Here is a 20,432-nt window from a genome sequence, read left to right on the forward strand (position 1 = left end):
TTTGGTGATCAACAATGGATACCAGATAGCACTTACCCTTTAAAACGGGTTGCAGAGTGCTTGTTACTCCCTGTAAACTTCAAAAATGTGAGTCTGTGAAAACAGTGATGTCATATGGACACGTGTTGATCTATAGGCATGTAGTTTCTTAAAAAAAAGTGGCATCGCTGACTACTGACATGCATAATACAGCGCTCTTAGGCATTCCAAGAAACAAACATTTCTTACTATCAGTGTTGAAAACAGTGCTGCATTATATTTTTTGTGGTATTATTTATTACTTATCATTTGCAATATAAATGTCTTTACAGTCAGTTTTGATCAATTTGTGTAAACATTGTGTAAATTGTGCAAAATTATGCCTAATGTACATGGAAAATATTTTTTTAGTCAAATGAATGACAGATACTGATTTTAAATGCAGCACAACATTATTTCAGTGCATTAACACCTGATTAAGCTAATTCTTTCGCTGATTAGTGAAGTTTTTGCTCTGAAATGCAGCATTGTTTAGTGAATGAACCCCACAATCTTTTAAGAGACTGAATTATTATGCTTTTATGATTTGAGAAAAAAACAACAGCAACTGCTGGATCTTCTTGGTTGAGAAGTTACTAGTATATCCAATGAGACTTTTCCACTTCATGTGCATAAAGGTTGCTTGGTGGAAAACTGTGGGTCCTAATGGACTTTCTTTTATTCTTCCTTCAGCTACTTAGACAGTTTAGATCGGATCGGTGCTCCAGACTACCAGCCCACAGAGCAGGATATTCTGCGAACTCGAGTGAAGACCACCGGGATTGTAGAAACCCACTTCACCTTCAAGAACCTGCACTTCAGGTGAGAATGATTTATGTGTTATTTATGCATCTGAAGGGAAAAAGCTTGTAATTCAGAGCCTTGCGCTGAGCAGTTATTATAATTTTCACTCATTCATGATTCACAATCAGCCTAGATGAAAAAAGAAAATGTCTGATCTAATATATGTATACTTATACTCTTAAAGTGTTAGTTCACCCAAACATGAAAATTATTTCATTAATTACTCACCCTCATGTCGTTGGACACCTGTAAGACCTTCGTTCATCTTCTGAACACAAATGAAGATATTTTTGTTGAAAGCTGATGGCTGAGAAAGGCTTCAGAAAGGCCTCCATTGGCATTCAGTACATTTACACTGACCCACTCAAAAGACCCATAAAGGCACTAAAGACGCCGTTACAAAGTCCATCTCACTACAGTGGCTGTATAATAATTTTAGGAAGCGACGAGAATAGTTTTTGAGCGCAAAAAAAATCAAAATAATGACTTTATCCACCAAGTTATTGTCTTCCGTGTAGGTCTCGGACGTGAACTGTATTCGAACGGTGGAGCTGCGTCATATTCTCGCGCATGTGTCGAGTTCATGTCAATAACTTGGTGGATAAAGTCGTTATTTTGATTTATGTGCGCACAATAACTATTTCCATCACATTGTAACATTATATACATAATATTGTACAGTCACTGTAGTGAGATGGACTTTGTAACGGCGTCTTTAGTGCCTTTATGGTTCTTGTGAGTGGGTCAGTGTAAATGTACTGAATGCCAATGGAGGCCTTTCTGAAGCCTTTCTCAGCCATCAGCTTTCAACAAAAATATCTTCATTTGTGTTCAGAAGATGAACGACGGTCTTACAGGTGTCCAACGACATGAGGGTGAATAATAAATGAAGTAATTTTCATTTTTGGGTGAACTAACCCTTTAAGCAAAAAGTGTTTTTAACTGGAGTGGTTATAGACCGAGATGAACGCAGATGAACATCTCCAAACACTGCCATCCTCTCACTTTATATCATTTCCTCATTCACAGAGTTTTTTTTCTCACTCTCTCATCTGAGCACGTGAAAATAGAAGACTAAAATAAAAGTGTTGATGGGGGTTAGGCAGACAGAGCTGCCACATTATTCTGAAGACAGATTTAGCATCACACCACACTGTTACGACAGAAGCTAGCATTTTCTCCGAAAAGGGCAGTACCTCAGTGCACAGCTGAATTACATGTTCTGAATCCAAAACTAGCATCTGAATGACACATCCTCTCATGATATTGAGTGAAAATCATTACAGATTTAGGGTTTGTTAGAACATACAGGCCCAGTTTCATAGACAGGTCTTAGACTAAGCCAGGATTAGGCCTTAGTTCAATTAGGACATTTAAAGCCACAATATGTAATGCTAGAGGTCGCTTATCCAAAACTAAGTCATAGATTGATGAAGCCTTGATTTTGCAGCGTTCTTATTATGCCACAGTTGCCGCTTCTGCTTTTTCTGGTCATATGTATGTAGGGTGACAGCGCGGTTTCATATCATATTAGACACATTTGAGTGTGATATATGTTATAATGCTACTTTGCTCGGCGGCTACTATAAGACACTTGTTGCAAAGATAAGCTAGGTCATATTTGGCATGTTAAAACATTAATATTTGGCATGTTAAAACATTAGTACTCATGGTTAATCAAGAAAACAAGATTTAAACGATAAGACTAACTGTGTTGAGCTATATAACGGTGATTAGTTTTCTGTTGATTAATGTATCCAAACAGTTGCTTACCTGCCTAATAAAACACAATATATAATTAAGCGTCTTTGGTGTTTCCATGGTTTCTACAAAATAATAAACGGAAATCAGTTACCCGGAAAGGGTAACGCGTGTATGATTTCAATGATAAGCCTGGTTAAAAATGCCTATTTCCCTGGATTTAAACATTCTTGGAAACATTTGGGATAATGTAAGTACACAAGTCAACAATATATATAACATTTTTTCTAGTGTTTTTTGAATATTTTATTCCAAAATATATTCTTACATATTGTGCCTTTTAGTCGTTTTTATAAACGTGCCTTAGAAAAAAACGCTTTGACGGCACATTGCTCAAAAAGTTTCACATCCAAACACTCGCTGCCAAACACACACTTCAATTATCTGAAACCACCTCTCCTTCTTTCTTTTCGTATGCCTTTGGATGCTAATATTTCACATTGTGACGTTGATGTTTGAGGAAGTAATATCTGGACTTCGATCACGGGCGTTTTAGGCACATCTGGATCGGTGTTCTCTGTTATATGAAAAAAAATCGCTGTGTTGGGAGACTATGAGCTTTACAGATCGTATGCATGCACAAACAAAAACATCGCACACTAAAGGAAAAGAAAAACATTCAAAAAACTAAAACAAATCTTACAGACCCCAAATTTTTAATAAATATAGTGTATGTTGCTACAGTAATGCAGTGCATTGTTGTGATTGTGGTGAGCTCATGTTGAGTTGTGTCCTCTCAGGCTGTTTGATGTTGGAGGTCAGAGGTCGGAGAGGAAGAAATGGATCCACTGCTTTGAGGACGTGACAGCCATTATCTTCTGTGTGGCTCTGAGTGGATACGACCAGGTGCTCCATGAAGACGAGACCACGGTGAGAACTAAATACACACTCACACACACAGGCATGCATCCATAAACAAACAAGCACTTCTATTCTCATGCTCTCACTCTTACATGCACTGTTTCAAATACACTGTGCGTACACTTAACAAACTAACAAAAATGGTTCCGGGAATCTGAACATGTTTTCTCATGCTTTAGAAGGGTTTGTAAGTTTCCTCAGATGAGATGTTTATCGCAAATCTTGATGGGCATGACGTCTTGGTGCAGACTTAATGATCTTCATGTTGATCAGAACACTGTAATTGCAATTATGTTGCCATTCAAGTGACCATGATCATAGTGTGCTGTGTCATCCACAGCCTTACAGTTAAATAAGGGCCACATAACCTTTATTTAACTGGTTTTTAGACCTTTTTAAGATTGTGGCATTTATAGATGTCATCTTGTGCATATTGTAAAAATCTTAGGAATACTTGATAATTGTATTTGTTTATTTTTATTCAACTGTTCCAAAGTTCTAACAAACTTACTGTTATAATATACTGTAAGTTTCGGTTTAGGTTGAAATACGCTAGGTTTATACTGGAAAAATGTAGTATAGCATTGATTCAGTCCTAGGTGTTATCAATTTAGAGTGGCAATGTGCAAATCTGTTTAGATATTTTTGATTTTTTTATGCCATCACTGTTGGGTGGAAACCTATTGGTCACCTTTTGCATCTGTCTGTGGGTTTTGCAAATATTTAACCAGTAAAAAGTATTAAAAAGTGCTTGCGACTAAACCTAACTCCATTGGATCGTCAAACTTCCTGCCCATAGGGAATGAAATACTTCACACAGTTTGGTCCATCCTCTCTTGTTTGTAATGCATTGATTAAAAAAAGAACTGGTTCTTTGAATAAGTACAGCATATATATGTGAATAAATACATATATATTCATTGAGTTGTGTAAGCATGTTGGAGACAAGATGCTAACAAATGTGCTTTAAACTGTTTCAATAATGGGTCATGTTTTGATTCCCCATACACTGTTCCATCAAATTTAAGCAAAATGTAAAAACAAAACAGAATTGCAATTATTTGGACAAGTCTAATAATGGCATAGCTTTGAGTAGCGTATCTGGGTTGCAAATGCTTATCCCGGGCTAACTAGCTGCTCACATAATGGAGTGCTCAGTGCTGGAGTTCAAACATGTTCAACATTTTTTTCATTTTAAGACAAGCACTTTGCTTACCATCTCTTTCTTAAAGACAACATGAGATAAAATATTAACACTTTACAAGTTTTCCTTAGTTAACATTAGTTAATGTATCAATTAACATTACTTAACATTACCTAACAGTAACAATACATTTGTTACAATATTTAAAAATCTTCTTTGTTAATGTTAGTACATGTTATCAGGTCCATTGAATAATAGAGTTTTGTTTTAATGTATTGAAAATAAAATTAAGTAAGATTAATAAATGCTTTACGGGTATTAAAAAAAACTAAATCAAGGAAACAAAAATGATGTTGTCCAAACTTAATTAATTAAATGTTTATATGAAATAATTAAGTTGACAAACTCAACACAAAAAGCAATAAAAACTCATTTTTAAGTTCTATGAACACTTTTACAGTGTCCTTTAAAAGAAGAATCCAATAATTATTTATATCCCCACACTATTGATTGATTTTGCGACCGTGCCAATTGAATCATGGCGGGTGTGATGAGTCATGTTTGGACGTCTGTGTGACACAGGCCTCAGATCTGCCCAGACACACACTCTCTCTCGACAAACTCTGATAAGAGAATTTTTACAACATCAGAGGGATTTACGGTGATGTGTTTTGGATACAGAAGAGCTTTTATGGTTAGAAAAGAGGACGCCCATAAATACAGCAACTCTCACACGCCCATATTCAGCTGATCTATGGAAGCGATAAAAAGAGAAGACAGATCCTATTATTCTGTAAGAAAGTCCTGGCGAAACAAACGGACAGAGATAAACACACATACAGGTGCTGTGAATACACACTCTCAGAACGTGTCTCCTGTCAGTGCTCGTCCATTCAGCGCTCTATCAGTGTTTACGCATTTGCCGTCTGACATTCTGTCCCGACATTCCGTCCTGTGCACCCTGTGGCCTTTCCTCCTCCATTTCAACACAAACATGTACTTATGTCCTTCAAACACTGTGCGTTCCTTCAAGTTTGACCTGTGTGAGACTTTTTTTCAACTGTTTAGAACTGTTCCTTTCTTCATGAGCATGGACCGATTCTGCGTTTCTCCACTACTGTTTTAGCATTTCAGTGTGTGTGTGTCTGTGTATATGTACGTGTGAATCTAAAAAGCAGTGGTATCTGGGGGTGGGAATTGTGAGTGAAGTGGTGAAGTGTTGGGTTCTGGTGCATGTCCGGTTCCGCTCGGCTGCTCCTGTGGCCTCCAGCGGCTACCTCTGCATCTGCGTCTCTCCTTCAAAACGTCTCGGCTGCTCTCCTGTCATCTCTCGCCATCGGCTTTCTTCTCTAACCAAACGCTAAACAATCCAACCCAGCTCTACAGACGGACCTTCCACAGGTATGAAATTATCATCAGCAACCTCAGTTGACGTACATACTAAAAAGAGTTGGAAGCAGTTTGCTTTATGTTGTCCCTTGCTGTAACTTAAAGGGATAGTTCACCTAAAAATAAAACGATTGTCATCATAACAAATTCTCCACATCCTTACAGTGAAAACCAATAGGGTCATGCATTGTTTTGGACCTCTGGATTTCTACGTATGGATGAAAACAGAAGATAATATTTGTCTAGTTCACAGATGAAAGAATAGACCATTTGGGAGCAGACGTCACAGAATACACCACAGAATACCGTCGTCAAAGACGTCCTTTAAAGCTAAACACAGCCTGGACTGATGAAACCTGCGATTAGTCTACTCTTAAAGGAATAGCTCACCAAAAAAGGAAAACTGTCATCATTTACTGTATGAATTTTCTTCTCCTGAACACAAGAGAAGACATTTTTAAGAGTGTGGATTTTTTTAATGATAAAAATACTATGGAAGTCAATAGGGTCCATCAACTGTTGTACATTCTTCAAAATTTCTTCGTGTTCAGCAGAAGAAAGAAATTCATACAGGTTTAAAACAACTTGAGGGTGAATAAATAATGACTGATTTTTCATGTTTGAACTATCCCTCTTAGAGCATGAATATGATGTTAACAATAGGTCGACATAATGTTGACATATGCAGTTTGTAGGGGACATAATGTATTAGCCCCTAATAAATGTTACAGCATTAAATTATATTTAAATCTACATTTTACATGTTGTTGTTGTTGGCATCCTTCTGTCTCTAGAGACAATGGAGTCTGCACCTGAGTATTTTCACTGATATTTTACATAGATATCATTTCTCACATTTCTGACTTTTTCTGCAAGTTTATAATTCGGAATTTGTAACTCTTGCATATTTATATTTCACAATTCTGACGGGGTAAAGTCAGAATTGTGAAATATAAACTTGAAACAACATTTTTATTATTTTATTTCATGGCTTAATTTTCTGCCACGAGATTAAATAGGCACCCAAATGGTCATACAGGTTTATAATTGTTTAACAGAATGTTTCATATTTGAACGAGATATCCCTTTAAGTGTTTGCTTGTGTGCTTGTTTTTGAAATACACCATATTTAATTTTTTTTTATTGGCTGTTTTTGGTTATAGTTGATTGTCTGACCTCTTTTTCTCCTGATATGATCGGACACATCAAAGAGAGAGTGACTGCTTCCAACTCTGAATTCATTACCATTCAGATGAAAAACAAATAATGAGCAGAATAATCATTTATTAATCACATATGGAAATTAGGACAGTATATATCGTTACCATTTTCCCTTTATAATTAACATGAGATTCATTGTATATCATCGTGAGAGTAATTCAGTCTTTAGTTAGTGGAATATGTTTTGTTTCCTTTTCTGGCTTCTTGGCTGTTTGTTAAATTTCCTTTCTTTTTTTCTGTTTCTGTCTCACGTCATATTCTAATTTTGCACTTAGAGTGCGATTTACACCCGTGTGTGTGTGTGTGTGTGTGTGTGTGTGTGTGTGTGTGTGTGTGTGTGTGTGTGTGTGTGTGTGTGAGAGAGAGAGAGAGAGAGAGCGAGAGAGAGAGAGAGAGAGAGAGAGAGAGAGTGCATTTGCATGTGTGGATAAGAGCACCTGAAAAAGTGTGTATGTGGGTTTACTTAGCTATATTTCGGGGACAATTTTGTGAGCTAAATCTGACAAAACCTATACATTTGGTGTTCTTTAGGATTCATAAATAAAATTAACATTTAAATAAAACAAATAACTATTTTATTTATTTTATAAATGTTATATTATATTATATATTTATTCTTTTTTATATTTTATTCTAAACATGCTAAAATATTTTTTAAAGGCTGTGTTATGCACGTTATTTTGTATATTATATATAAGCTTTAAAAACAATAGAATATGTATGTCCCTATATAGCTAAGTAAATGTATATGTTTGTGTTTATGGATGCCTGTCTGTAAATGATGTTAATGTTTTATTTTTCTTTCTGCAGAACCGCATGCACGAGTCCTTGAAGCTGTTTGACAGCATCTGCAACAACAAATGGTTCACAAACACCTCCATCATTCTCTTTCTCAACAAGAAGGACATATTTGAGGAGAAAATTAAGAAATCTCCCTTAACTATCTGCTTCCCAGAGTACACAGGTAAACTCATTACACCCTGGTGTTAAGCAATAGAAAGAAAGGACAGATAGGATGAAAAGACAAAATAATTAATGAGGAGGAGATTGGAGAAACACTCTCTCCAGAAGCCAATTAGCACAATAAATCTTCAGGAGAAAAGCCATCCTGTTATTTTATTCATTTTGGATGTGTTCTCACCCATAATCTGGACAGCCTGCGTTTCTTTATTCTCCAGCACTGAGGAGAAACAGCCAAAAGAGTCATCTGAGCACTTCAGCGTTCTCCATAGCTGCTCTTAAACATTTCCTCACTCATTATACTGAATGATAGATGGGAGACAAACTGTACAAACAATCACAAATAAGTTTGAGAAACAGAAATAACTTCCCTGGGCATGTGCTGAGTAACTGTAGTCAGAAAAAAGCCTTTTCTCTGCCTGAGGAAGTTTTTTATTCATTAAAAAGACAAATACAAGATTTTATCCTTGGGCTTTGAGATGAAAGGCGATTGTACCACTAGTTATGTAATATATTTTGAATTAAAAAATAATTTGATTATAATACAAGTTTTAATTTGCTGTAAACACTTTCAGACAGCTAAAAGAATTTGAACTATGTAAAGTTATTATGAAGCTTTATTATATAGCATTACGTAAAGCTATATAAAAAATTGGTATATTTCATATGTAATATGCACATAACACCGATCAGACATAACATTATATAACCCCCTTTTGCTGCCAAAACAGCCCTGACCCGTCGAGGCATGGACTCCACTTGTGCTGTGGTATCTGGCACTAAGATGTTAGCAGCAGACCCTTTAAGTCCTGTAAGTTGCAAGGTGGGGCCTCCATGGTTTGGACTTGTTAGTTTAGCACATCCCACAGATGCTCGATTAGATTGAGATCTGGGGAATTTGGAGGCCAAGTCAACACCTCAAACTTCTTTTTATTCTCCTCAAACCATTCCTGAACCAATTTTGCTTTGTGGCAGGGCTCATTATCCTGCTGAAAGAGACCACAGGCACCCGAGAATACCATGGTCCAGTTCCGATTCTCACCTGCCTGCGATGCACTTTGTATTATGGCACCTTTCTATCAGAACCAGCATTAACCACACAGACCAGCCTTCACTCCCCACGTGCATCAATGAGCCTTGGCCACCCATGACTCTGTTGCCGGTTCACCACTGTTCCTTCCTAGGACCACTTTTGATCGATCCAGACCTCTGCAGACCGGGAACACTCCACAAGAGCTGCAATTTTGGAAATGTTCTGACCCAGTTGTCTAGCCATCACAATTTGGCCCTTGTCAAACTTGCTCAAATCCTTACACTTGACAAGTGTAAGGGCCATTTAAGGGCCAACTTTACAAGGGCCAATGTTACTATGTTAATTTAAGGACAAAATGTTCACTTCCTGCCTAATATATCCCACCCACTAAAAGGTGTTATACACCTGTCATAATGTAATGCCTTATCGATGAATAATAAGTGTTAGGTTTCCAATTTATATTTACCACAATTCTTTCTACTCACTTTTACTGTCTTTCCAAAAGGTCCTTTATGTAAAACATTGGCTTTTTTTTTTTTTAATCACAATTTCTGTTTTCTTTTATTCACTCAATTCAATATTTCAAGTGCTGTTTTTCTGTCCTTACCTGACTCATCCTGTGCTGCAGGTTTGGACATGTTCACGGAAGCGGTGGACTACATTCAGTCCCAGTACGAGAGTAAGAACAAGTCAACTGACAAGGAGATATACTCGCACACCACCTGTGCTACAGATACAGACAACATTCAGTTTGTCTTCGACGCCGTCACTGATGTCATCATCGCTAACAACCTGCGCTTCTGTGGTCTCTACTAACTCAGTGTGTTGCCCAGCCCTTTCACAGCCCCACAATACAGTGGCGGCTGTTGCTGGATATGTGACATTTAGTTTTATACTCTTAATTATTTCCATTGGTGTCCATCAGGCCTTTTGATGTCTTTTTATAAGGTGAGATCTGACTCAAATCTGCTAGTAGTTCTCACAGAGCTGTACTTTAATTTATGTGCTAAATTTTAACTGAAGGTCCAAACTCAACTATTGATTTAGGTTCATTGTTACAAATATATGAATGTGCTTTGAATGTCCTTCCTGACACCTTCTTGGTGTGTCAGGAGATATTTTTGATAAAAACTGGTGCCAAACTTCCTCTAAACTCCTACTTTTATCCAATTGTAACTGAGCTTGTGAATTCAGCCCTATTCTCTTTTCTTTATTGCACGTTATGCATATTAATGATACCAGAGGTTATATAGCAATATTTTTAATTTTGCATTTTGGATATGAATTCCACGAATATTCACGAGCTGGCTCATATTACATGTGTTCTGGGTTGGCATCTCAGAGTGTTGATGAAACACTAGGCTTGACATTTACTTGGCATTTAGAAGAGAGTGCAAATGTCCAATGCCCTGAGCCAAACCACAAAAATGTTAGCCTTTTAGCATTCTAAAAAAACCCAGCAGGACGTGTTATTCTTCAAAATTGAATTTTGGACCTTTTATACCAGACACCCAGGACACTCCAAAGATACAAAATATCTTTTTATTTGCTTTTTGTATTGTGTTGAGAACAGACAAAGCTGATTTATAAGGAGAGAAAAACAACATATCACAATATCACATTCATCTGACTGAAACCGAATTACACACTATAATATGTATATATATATACAGAAGTGGCCAAAAGTAAAGTAACCAAGTGTAGTGTTTTATTCTTCCATCAAATGTAAAATATTTAAATATATAAAATATTTTCATTACATTTTGATGGTTTAATTGAACTTAGTGTCATTAAAAACAAACCCCCAAACCAGTCATCATTTTTCGCCACTACTGTATATTGTATAATGTAGGCCTATATATTGAAAGCCACATTTTTGAACATTAATAGACTTTATTCACATAAACCCATTAAATGTAAATTGTATGTGCATGTGTGTATGTGTATGTAAATGTATGTATATATGTATCTACATATATACATATAAATATACATACACACACAGCTCATGTATATGTATATGTGTACACACACATAAAACTTTAGGGTCAATGAAAAGCATCCTTTAAAGCAATTTGTAAAATTACTTTTTTTGTGGAAACCGTGATGTATATTTTTTAATGATTTGAAAAAATGATACTTTGATGAATAGAACAGCAGTTATTTGAAAATTGTGTAACAATGCAAAATCTTTAGGCTACTGTCACTTTTGATCATCCATGCTGAATAATAGTATTAAAATATATATATATATATATATATATATATATATATATATATATATATATATATATATACACACACACACACACACACCTCTTACCAACATTTTTGAATGGTATACACTTTACACATACATGCAAGTAACACCAAAATCACACACAACTGCAACAAATAGAGATGTGTGCTTCATATCAGTATGACTGAAGTGACAGAATCACAACACGTTACTGTTTTGTGTGTAATTCTGTCAGTTTTATCTTGCTTGAATAACTGGTCACAGAACGCAGGAGGGCTTGTCAAATCTAGGGGTGAGACCGTTTTAACAAGAGCAACAAGCTGTGCTATTAGTCATTGCAGGAATATGACTGTAACAGGAACTGAATGGACCGGAGCTGAAAAGAGGGATGAGCTGATGAGCTGTTGCCTGCTCTAGAATGGGCAGACATGTGCATTGCTTTGAACTGAGACCTTTACCATTACCATTTGAGGCCTGCTTTGAGTATGTGACAATACAGATCTGTAATTGACAATAATTCACGGTGCCATATACGCTTTGGATGTTTGCGGCTACTATGGATGTATGTGTGTCTCTAAACAATCACTTTAGTCAGTTTGTGTGAATTATACAGTGACTTTCAGGGAGGATGACCATTTTAAATAAATGTTGCCTTTTTTACATGTCTGAAGAATTGTTAAATGTAAACATAGTTGTTTTAATTAACACTTTATTTTGGTGGTCCACTTTAAATATTCTACTAACTGTAAGAAACTTTGCAACAACATGTCAACTAACTCTCATTAAAGTATTAGTAGACTGTAGATGTCGTAGTAGACGGTTAGGTTAGATGAGGTGTTAGAGTTTGGGTTAGTAGAGTTGACATGTACTTGCAAAGTTATAGTCAGTAGAATATCTGTTGGAGGAGCATCCAAATAGTGTTAGCAGATATTAAGCAGAGAGTCTACTAAAATACTCTAATGAGAGTTAGTTGATGTGGTTGCAAAGTTACTTATAGTTAGAAGAAGTGGAACATTGAAATAAAGTGTTAGCCAAATTTGAATTTGGCACTAAAGTAAGGGTGTGTTCACACTTGGCATGTTTGGTTCAATTAAAACGAACCCTGGTGGGATTGCATCTGAACCCTGGTGTGCACCAAACAAGCGGACCGAGACTGAAAAGATGGGTCTCGGCCCGCCTCCAAGTGAACTCTGGTGCGGCTCGATTGAAATATGAACGCAACACAGACCAAAGACATGTAAACAAAATGGGACTTGATATCACAAGGTGCGACCCTTAAAAGGACAGAATGCTCAAGTGTGCCTGTTTTTCTTGTCATAGTCACGATGTTGCCCATCACGGTTCGGTACAGGCATCAGAACCACGTCTCCTCGCAGTCGATTTTTGTTTGTGTGTGTGACGGAGGGATTCCTGCTGCTGTTTTGATTCCTTATCAAATTTTATAAGCTCTTCACAAGTTCTCAGCTGATCAAAACACCATCATATGTATGCAAGTTACACACATACAAAAAGTGTATTTATCCCAACACACAGCATGGTTTTCGATGTTCTGTCAGTTCCGTTGCAAAATATATACGAGAAAAAGCTTACTAATCTGGTTGTGAACATATCCCTATGCCTTTAGGTTCAGTGGTTAAATGACCAAGGGAACTGTGAACTGTGTGTGAGCACACCCTAAAGTAAAAGTCCTATAACGTTTTGTTTCCACCGAGGCTTCCTCAGCCTTTTGATTTGACTGTCTTTAGGGGGTTTACAGGCTTAATAATCTACACCCTGACTTCAGTCAAACATCTTGTATGACCTTTAAACCTCAGTCAGTTATTAGCTACTGTTAATCTATGAGAAATGTGATTGAATTGAATCATTTGCTTCAGAGAGCCGAAGGACAGTGATTCCTTTTATACAGACAAGCCAAAACAGTAACAGTAACATTTGATTTAATTTGATCATAAATGAGGGTTTCCTTAATGTACTGTAAAACATGCTGAATTGTGCCAACTATAAACAGTTATGTGTACTGTTAAGGCCAGTGTCAGTACTGAGCACATTTCAGTGATTGTTCAGGTCCATTATTGGTCAGTGCATATGTGTTTGCGTGTATTGAGTTTCATTCTAGAGGCCAAACAATGAGCCTAAAGGGAAAGCACTTTTTAGTAAACAACTTTGACATTAAAGTTGGGGTAAGTGCTATCTGGAAACCGTTGTTATTTCAAATCACCAAAACAAACACGCCCCTACCCCCAAAAGGGTCTCGCCCCAATTTAGATAGCTCCGCCCCACACATACGAACCCAGGCAACGACTATGGCAGAATCTGTGTGTTACTAATCCAGGTCCAATATTCAATAAAAAAGTCACCCGTTCCATCACAAAATCACAAACCGTTCTTAACAACTCGATAGTACACGAGCATGACAGTCCAACTAACGACATATTACAATTATGACAAGATTAGAGTTATAGCGATCACAAAAACACAAACCGTTCTCATGAACAACTCGATAGTAAACTAGTCCAGCTAATGACATATTAAAATTATGACAAGATTAGGATTATATAGATGATGAAAAGAGGAAACAAACATATATTAGGAGTATAGTATCTTACTTGTAGGATTGTGACTTGTATTTTGTGAGCTGACGCTTGAAACAAACAGTGAGGAGATTTAGATGCTTCATACGGTGTGGAAATGAACGGGTCTTTATCATCGCTGAAGGGAGCCACAATACGATCGCAAATGGACAAACAAGCGAACATGACACACGAGCATAGTGAAGCAAAAAACAGCATATATTAGTTCTCGGCTAATGTCCGTTATGTGTGTCTTGTGTTTTGAATAATGACGTTGAGCCTCTCTTATCATCATCATTAGTAGACACGCCCCTTACCTGCTGATTCGCTACAAGTTTATTCCACTTGGCCCGAGTCCTTTTTCTAAAACGGTTTTGAAATAACACTTACCCCACCTTTAATCCCAGATTGGCGCCCATACATTTTGGATTATTATTTTAAAGAATGTCGAGTAACAAGACGGATGGCTAATGCACATCAATTGTCAGCTCAAACACATGGGTAATTAGTTCAGTGGCCAAGGTAAAGAAACTCAAGGGTAATTGAGTCTGTCTGTCGCTGAGGGACAAAGGCCAATTTGTTCCCTGGCCTTTAGCCATAGGCAGTTAGTGATGTATCCAGAATCCTTACATCAGACTGACAAATGTAATACATTCAGGCGGTACGTAATGCTAATATAACAGTTCACTTATAATGGTACATACGTATGAAATAGTGCATTCCTTTGTAATATTTAATTCATTGCTAATTGTGATTAAAAACAGCAGGACCCGGCATACGGGAGCCATATTCTCCCATCAGACATCTTACTGTAATCCTACCGTCCATCACTTTTCTGTTTGTTTGTTTTTGTCAAATTGCTGTAATTATTGTTTGTATGTGTGTCTCACTGCTGTGATTATTTATTGAACAATGGATGTCTATTTATATGACATGAATGAATAAAGTAGTCATTAAATCCAGTGTGTGGCACTCATTTTTGAGCCCTGCATCTTCTGCAAATAAACAGATTTTTGAGTGCTGCTTATTTCCACTGCGTAATGTGAAGCATCACATTATTAGAGTGAGCAGATTATAATTAAACTGTTACCAAGACTTGTATTCATAATCTGTGCTCATCTGTGATTACATGATGTTGAAACAATACTTTGACTCCAAGATGTTTTTCGTGACAGTCGATGTTTTGCTTTTCGTGGGCTTCGGCTAGTTGCTTATCTTGACTCTTGCTGTTTATATATCACCACTAAACTTTTTTCGGGTTTTTCTCTCTGCCCCTTTTTCTCTGTCTGTCCTCCTTTCTGGTTTCTTTTCCTCTTGCAGAATCGCATGCACGAGTCTCTTATGCTGTTCGATTCCATCTGTAACAACAAATTCTTCATTGACACTTCCATCATTCTCTTCCTCAACAAGAAAGACCTGTTCGCTGAAAAGATCAAGAAATCTCCCCTGAGTATCTGTTTCCCTGAATACACAGGTAAGAATGCCCTCCGATGTTCTGCTGTTTCTTATTGGTCAGGTTTAACACTAGACTCAGACCATCCTACATTTTTAAGTCACCGTAATACGGGAGGCAAAGGATGGAGCAGCGCTGTGGAGAGCTGTAGCTGAATCGTGCATGTGCAGTCATGGGTAAAAGGTGGGCACAGAGGGATGTCTGCAGGTCTGTCAAATTCTCTTCTGACAGAATACATTTCACTGCCTCTGGTAGACTCGTTCCACCCTTAGTGTTGCTTTTTAAAAAGCATTTGGACAGTGAAGTCGCAAGGAAAATGTATTTCCATTGTTTTGTTTTGAAACAGAACATTTGACAAAATATTATTTAAGGTAGTTAGTTACACTACATTTTAAATATTATAACATGAATATTTAAACAGTACACAACCTCTTGCAATCTTTATATTGTTCAAAATTAAGACAAAATCATTTGGATAGTGACAGTATATGTAAATCACTTATTAAATATAACTAAAATTAATTCATGATTAAATAAAAATATCTTAAAGGGTTAGTTCACCCAAAAATGAAAATCAGATGTTTATCTGCTTACCCCCAGTGCATCCAACATGTAGGTGTGTCTGTTTCTTCAGTCAAACACAAATGAAGATTTTTAACTCCAACCGTTGCTGTGCCAGTCATATAATGTGATCAAGTTTTCCCATCGGCTGACTTCCGTCTGATGAGTTAAGCTGGTGCGATCATTGTGCGAATTTTTGGGTGAACTTACTGTTAAATATAATGTTCAAAATGAAGACAAGTATTTGGACAATAATTGTTATATGTATTTAAATTAAATGTACAAGTAATTGTATAATGATTTGTCCTTAATAGTTAATTTAATTATTAAAGTAAAATAAATAAATAAACAATCTTTCAACATTTTGATCTATTGTTCAAAATGAAGATTTTGGACACACTGGGCTCTATCATACACCCGGCCCAATGCGACGCCAGCCGAGATGCAAGTGTTTTTTGCTAGTTTCAGCCTGACACAGTTATCATTTTCATATTCAGCGCCACATTGTTTAAATAGAAAATGCACTCGCGGCCATCTGTTCACCCATGGGGACAAGGTGTATTCAGCTGCATTGTTGGCGCTTGCTATTTCGAAGTAACAGAAAACGACTGAAACTGAAACTGAAACTTGGTCTAAAGTCAATCGCGCAGTATTTTTTGTTGTTGCTTAAAGGACGTTTTAGTAATGTGTGCTTATAGGCGGGTGGACAACTTGTGTACACTCTACATATTACACACACAGAGTGCGGCAGCACACAAACAATTAAACATATTAAAAATAAAAGAATTCCTCTCTGAAGAACAGTTCTTTCCGCATGCAAATTCCGCCAGGTACATAGATAGCAAATTCTCCATGGTGCAAGCGTAACTGGCTTTCAAAAGGAATGAGAGAAGAGACTTGTGATTGGTTTATTGCACGTTATGCCCAATGACTCATTAAGAGACTAGGTAAAACCCTTTTGGACCATGCGCCTGGTGCCCCAACAGTTTTTTCCGTTGTTAAACTAGCACAAGTGGATTCAGACTTGGCGCACATGTGCAATGCACTTCAGACCATGTGCTCAGATCATTAAAATGCGGCCCTTTGTGGTTGTCAAACGTTAGTGGATTATGTGCATAAAATGATGAAGTCCATCAGTGGTTACTTTACTAGGACACCTGAGAAAAACATTGTCTAGTATTACTTGTATGTACTGTAGATGCTGCTTGGTTTAAGCATTTCTTTCTAATGCAATACAAATTCAGACATTTTTAGTGTGACTTGAATTGCCCAGATATTTTTTAGTCCATAAAGGGTCTCATACATAATACGTAGATTCAGCAGCTTTTCTTGCTTCATAAGGAGTCACGTTAAAAAAATGCATTGCTGTTATGTGTTAGAGAACAGAAGAGACATTTGTGAATGTCAGAAGTCACCAAGGTCATTTGAAATATTGGATTGATGAGTGTCTGGAGCAGGGGTGTCCAATCCTGATAAACACACCTGGACAAGATAGCTAATCAAGGTCTTACTGGGCATACTATAAACTTGCAGGCAGGTGTGTTGAGGCGAGGTGGGGCTAAACTCTGCAGGACAGTGGCCCTCAAGGACCGAGCTTGGTCTGGAGTGACAAGCACAAAGCTGATTTGAAGATTATTAATTTTCAATTTGGGCATAATATCGGACAAACTTTCTCTCGCATATTAATTTGAACTCTTTCCTAATCTGTAGGTCCAAACACCTACGACGATGCAGCTGCTTACATCCAAGCACAATTTGAAAGCAAGAACCGCTCGCCTAATAAGGAGATCTACTGTCACATGACCTGTGCCACGGATACAGGAAACATCCAGGTGGTGTTCGATGCCGTGACCGACATCATCATCGCCAACAATCTGCGAGGCTGCGGCTTGTACTGAGCCCCCCCGCCCCCTCCTCTCTCTCGCTCTCTCTCTCTCTCTCTCCCTCTCTCTCTCTCTCTCTCTCTCTTGAGCCACTTCTTTGGAAATGATTATTATTGAAAATGCAAGTTGGTAAATAATGATAATGATAATTTTAAAATAGGCATATACAAATATATAAATATATTATATATATATGAAATGTTTTTAGTTTGTCTTTCAAAGAGCTGCCAACAGAACTGATTTCTTATAGAAACCCAGCCTTTATGGTTTTAGAACAAAGTTGGGACCTTTTTGTGTTTTTATTTTCCTTTGCTGTCGTACGTTTCGTTCTCCCCTGTTTTCCACTGTGTCTTTATGGTTTGAACTAAACAACCCTCATTTCCTTTTTGATAAATGTCTTTCTTTTACAATTTTTTTATGTTTTATGTCATTGTATGTATATTTATTACACGAATATCAGTCAGGGGGGGATGTACATGTTTGCCTGGCTATATGAATTTACTTTGATGATAATGTGACCATAGCTAAATCCACAGTTATGCTAGTCTGGAGCACTATGGTTCAAGTCAGTTGTAGCGTGTTCCCCGCTCCCGATTTGTAATCACTGTAGTACTGTTCGATATCGTAGAGAATGGAAACACCCAGGATTTTCTTGCGTTTCGTCTACCCATCCCCGTCACTTCCGTAGGTCAGCTCTCTGGGGAAGGTCCCGGGGCAGCGGGGCGCGTGACCCCGGGCCCGTCGAACCAGTGCGATGATCGCAAGTATCATATCAGTGCCAACCTTCTGAGAATGACGTGTCTGGGAGTAGTACTAGAAACACTAGGTCACTGTTTTGAGAACTTATTAACATTTGTCTCGTAAGGAACTTTTACTTTTGTATTGTTGTTGATTAATTTATTAATTTATTTATTGATCATCTGTCCCACACACTTCCTTTGTACTTACCATACCTTGTCCATTCTTCTACCTCTCATCCATTGTCACCCTTCCCTCTTCATTCCTTCTCTTTCCTAGGTTTCTTCCTGTTTTAGTTGGCTGGGTAATGGAGTCCCCGTCACTGATAGCATGACCCCTCAGCCTTTGTATAAAGAAACAGCTAACTGCTTCACATAGCTAATGGTGCATAAATAAAGAATAAAACATGAAATAAAAAGAACAAAAAAAGAGGAAAAAAGAAAACCGAAAAGACAGACGCAGCAAAAAGAAAGGGCATCATTTGGGCGGGGTTAAGGGGGTGGGTGGGTAGATGTGGGGTTTGGAGAAATGATGTGGAGGTTTGCAGACGAAGGTCATTGGGCTGTCAGTCTTTGTAGAAAGCTGTAGATCCTCCAATTCTAGAATCTTTACAAGTAGAAATAATTGAGAGAGAAAAAAAAAAAAAAAGGGTTACAATAATAACAACAAGCGACGATGACGACGACAATGATGATGATGATAATACCAATATCAATGATTATTCTGTAATATTATTAAAAGGTATATTTCTTGTGCTTTGTAGCTACAGAACTTTTTTTTCCCCTCTCTCCCCCTTTTTTTAAAAAAAAAAGAATTTTGCAAGGGTTCCTGTGATCCACTCTTGAACCGTTCTTACTGACTTACCCATGTTGATGTTGATGAACTGTACCGAATCTTTTTGCCTGTTCGCCCTGCATTGCAATGTCTTTACTTAGCCTGAATTACAGTATATGTATTGATTTATTTTTTTGTTTTTGTTTCTTTGAACGAACCACTTTTTGGTGGCACGGCCCCGCCCCCGGTGCTGGAGAGGGCGGGGCTGTGCACGGCTGTACAGATTCATGCGCTTTCTCTTGGTTTTTTGAGAATTGTACTCAAACACCTTCCAGGTCTGCATAGAAAAGCACAGCTCTCACCTATCACACGTAGATTTGGAAAGATGTATCTATCCTCCCTCTCTGCCTTCTCAGTTTTAAATTCAATGAAAAAGAGAAAAAAACTGTACAATTACCTACACTGTTGATTTTGATCTCCTTCCCTTCTTTTTTTAAAATCCTTTCTTTTTCCTCTCCAAGTGAATGCTTTTGTGCTGCTTTTTCTCCCTCTTCTTTAGTGAATGGTTGTTCTTTCATGTGGGATGTTCGTGCTGGAAAACCAATCGAATGTAGTGTTTACATTAAAAGCCACAGTTTTCATGACTACAACCTGGAGCTTTTCACTTTGATTGTTTTTCATTTCTGCTTTGTCGTTTCTATTTTACACTGCTACCTTAATCGCTCAATCAAGGTGAGGTGATACAGATACCAGCAGAGATCAGTTAGTGTAGGAATGAAAGGATGTGAGAATGTCTTGAGCTGAGGGTATCCGCCATCGATCTAATGCTAAAATGACAGACAGTATTCATCAATAAATGTTAGGTGATCTGTTTAAGGGGCCGGTTACACGACATTGTTTTCAACTAAAACCGTAAAACTGCCTTATGATGCTCCATCCAAGTACTCCATTCTCAGGTGTAGGGGTAAAGCTACACTATGTAATTTTTCCGTCCGCTAGAGGGCACCTATTCAAAATAAAGGC

At 37.5% G+C, this 20,432-nt stretch overlaps 1 protein-coding gene across 3 annotated transcripts in view; it reads left to right on the top strand.

Annotated features, from left to right (window-relative positions):
* gnao1a (guanine nucleotide binding protein (G protein), alpha activating activity polypeptide O, a) overlaps nt 1–20,059 on the top strand; it is a 107,132-nt gene extending 87,073 nt beyond the window's left edge. Inside the window, exons 5-8 of one of the 3 annotated variants that reach the window (XM_067418890.1) lie at nt 712–840; nt 3,324–3,453; nt 8,009–8,162; nt 9,820–10,855. In XM_067418890.1, the coding sequence (XP_067274991.1) occupies nt 712–840; nt 3,324–3,453; nt 8,009–8,162; nt 9,820–10,007 (601 nt within the window). In that variant the 3' untranslated portion in view covers nt 10,008–10,855. Of the gene's footprint in view, nt 1–711; nt 841–3,323; nt 3,454–8,008; nt 8,163–9,819; nt 10,856–15,320; nt 15,475–17,724 lie in introns of those variants that run through there. The other 2 variants (XM_067418891.1, XM_067418888.1) reach the window with 2 other exon arrangements.
* The last annotated feature ends 373 nt before the right edge of the window (nt 20,060–20,432 follow it).

Source organism: Pseudorasbora parva, chromosome 16 (assembly GCF_024679245.1).
Source record: "Pseudorasbora parva isolate DD20220531a chromosome 16, ASM2467924v1, whole genome shotgun sequence".
NCBI classification, from domain to species: Eukaryota; Metazoa; Chordata; class Actinopteri; order Cypriniformes; family Gobionidae; genus Pseudorasbora; species Pseudorasbora parva.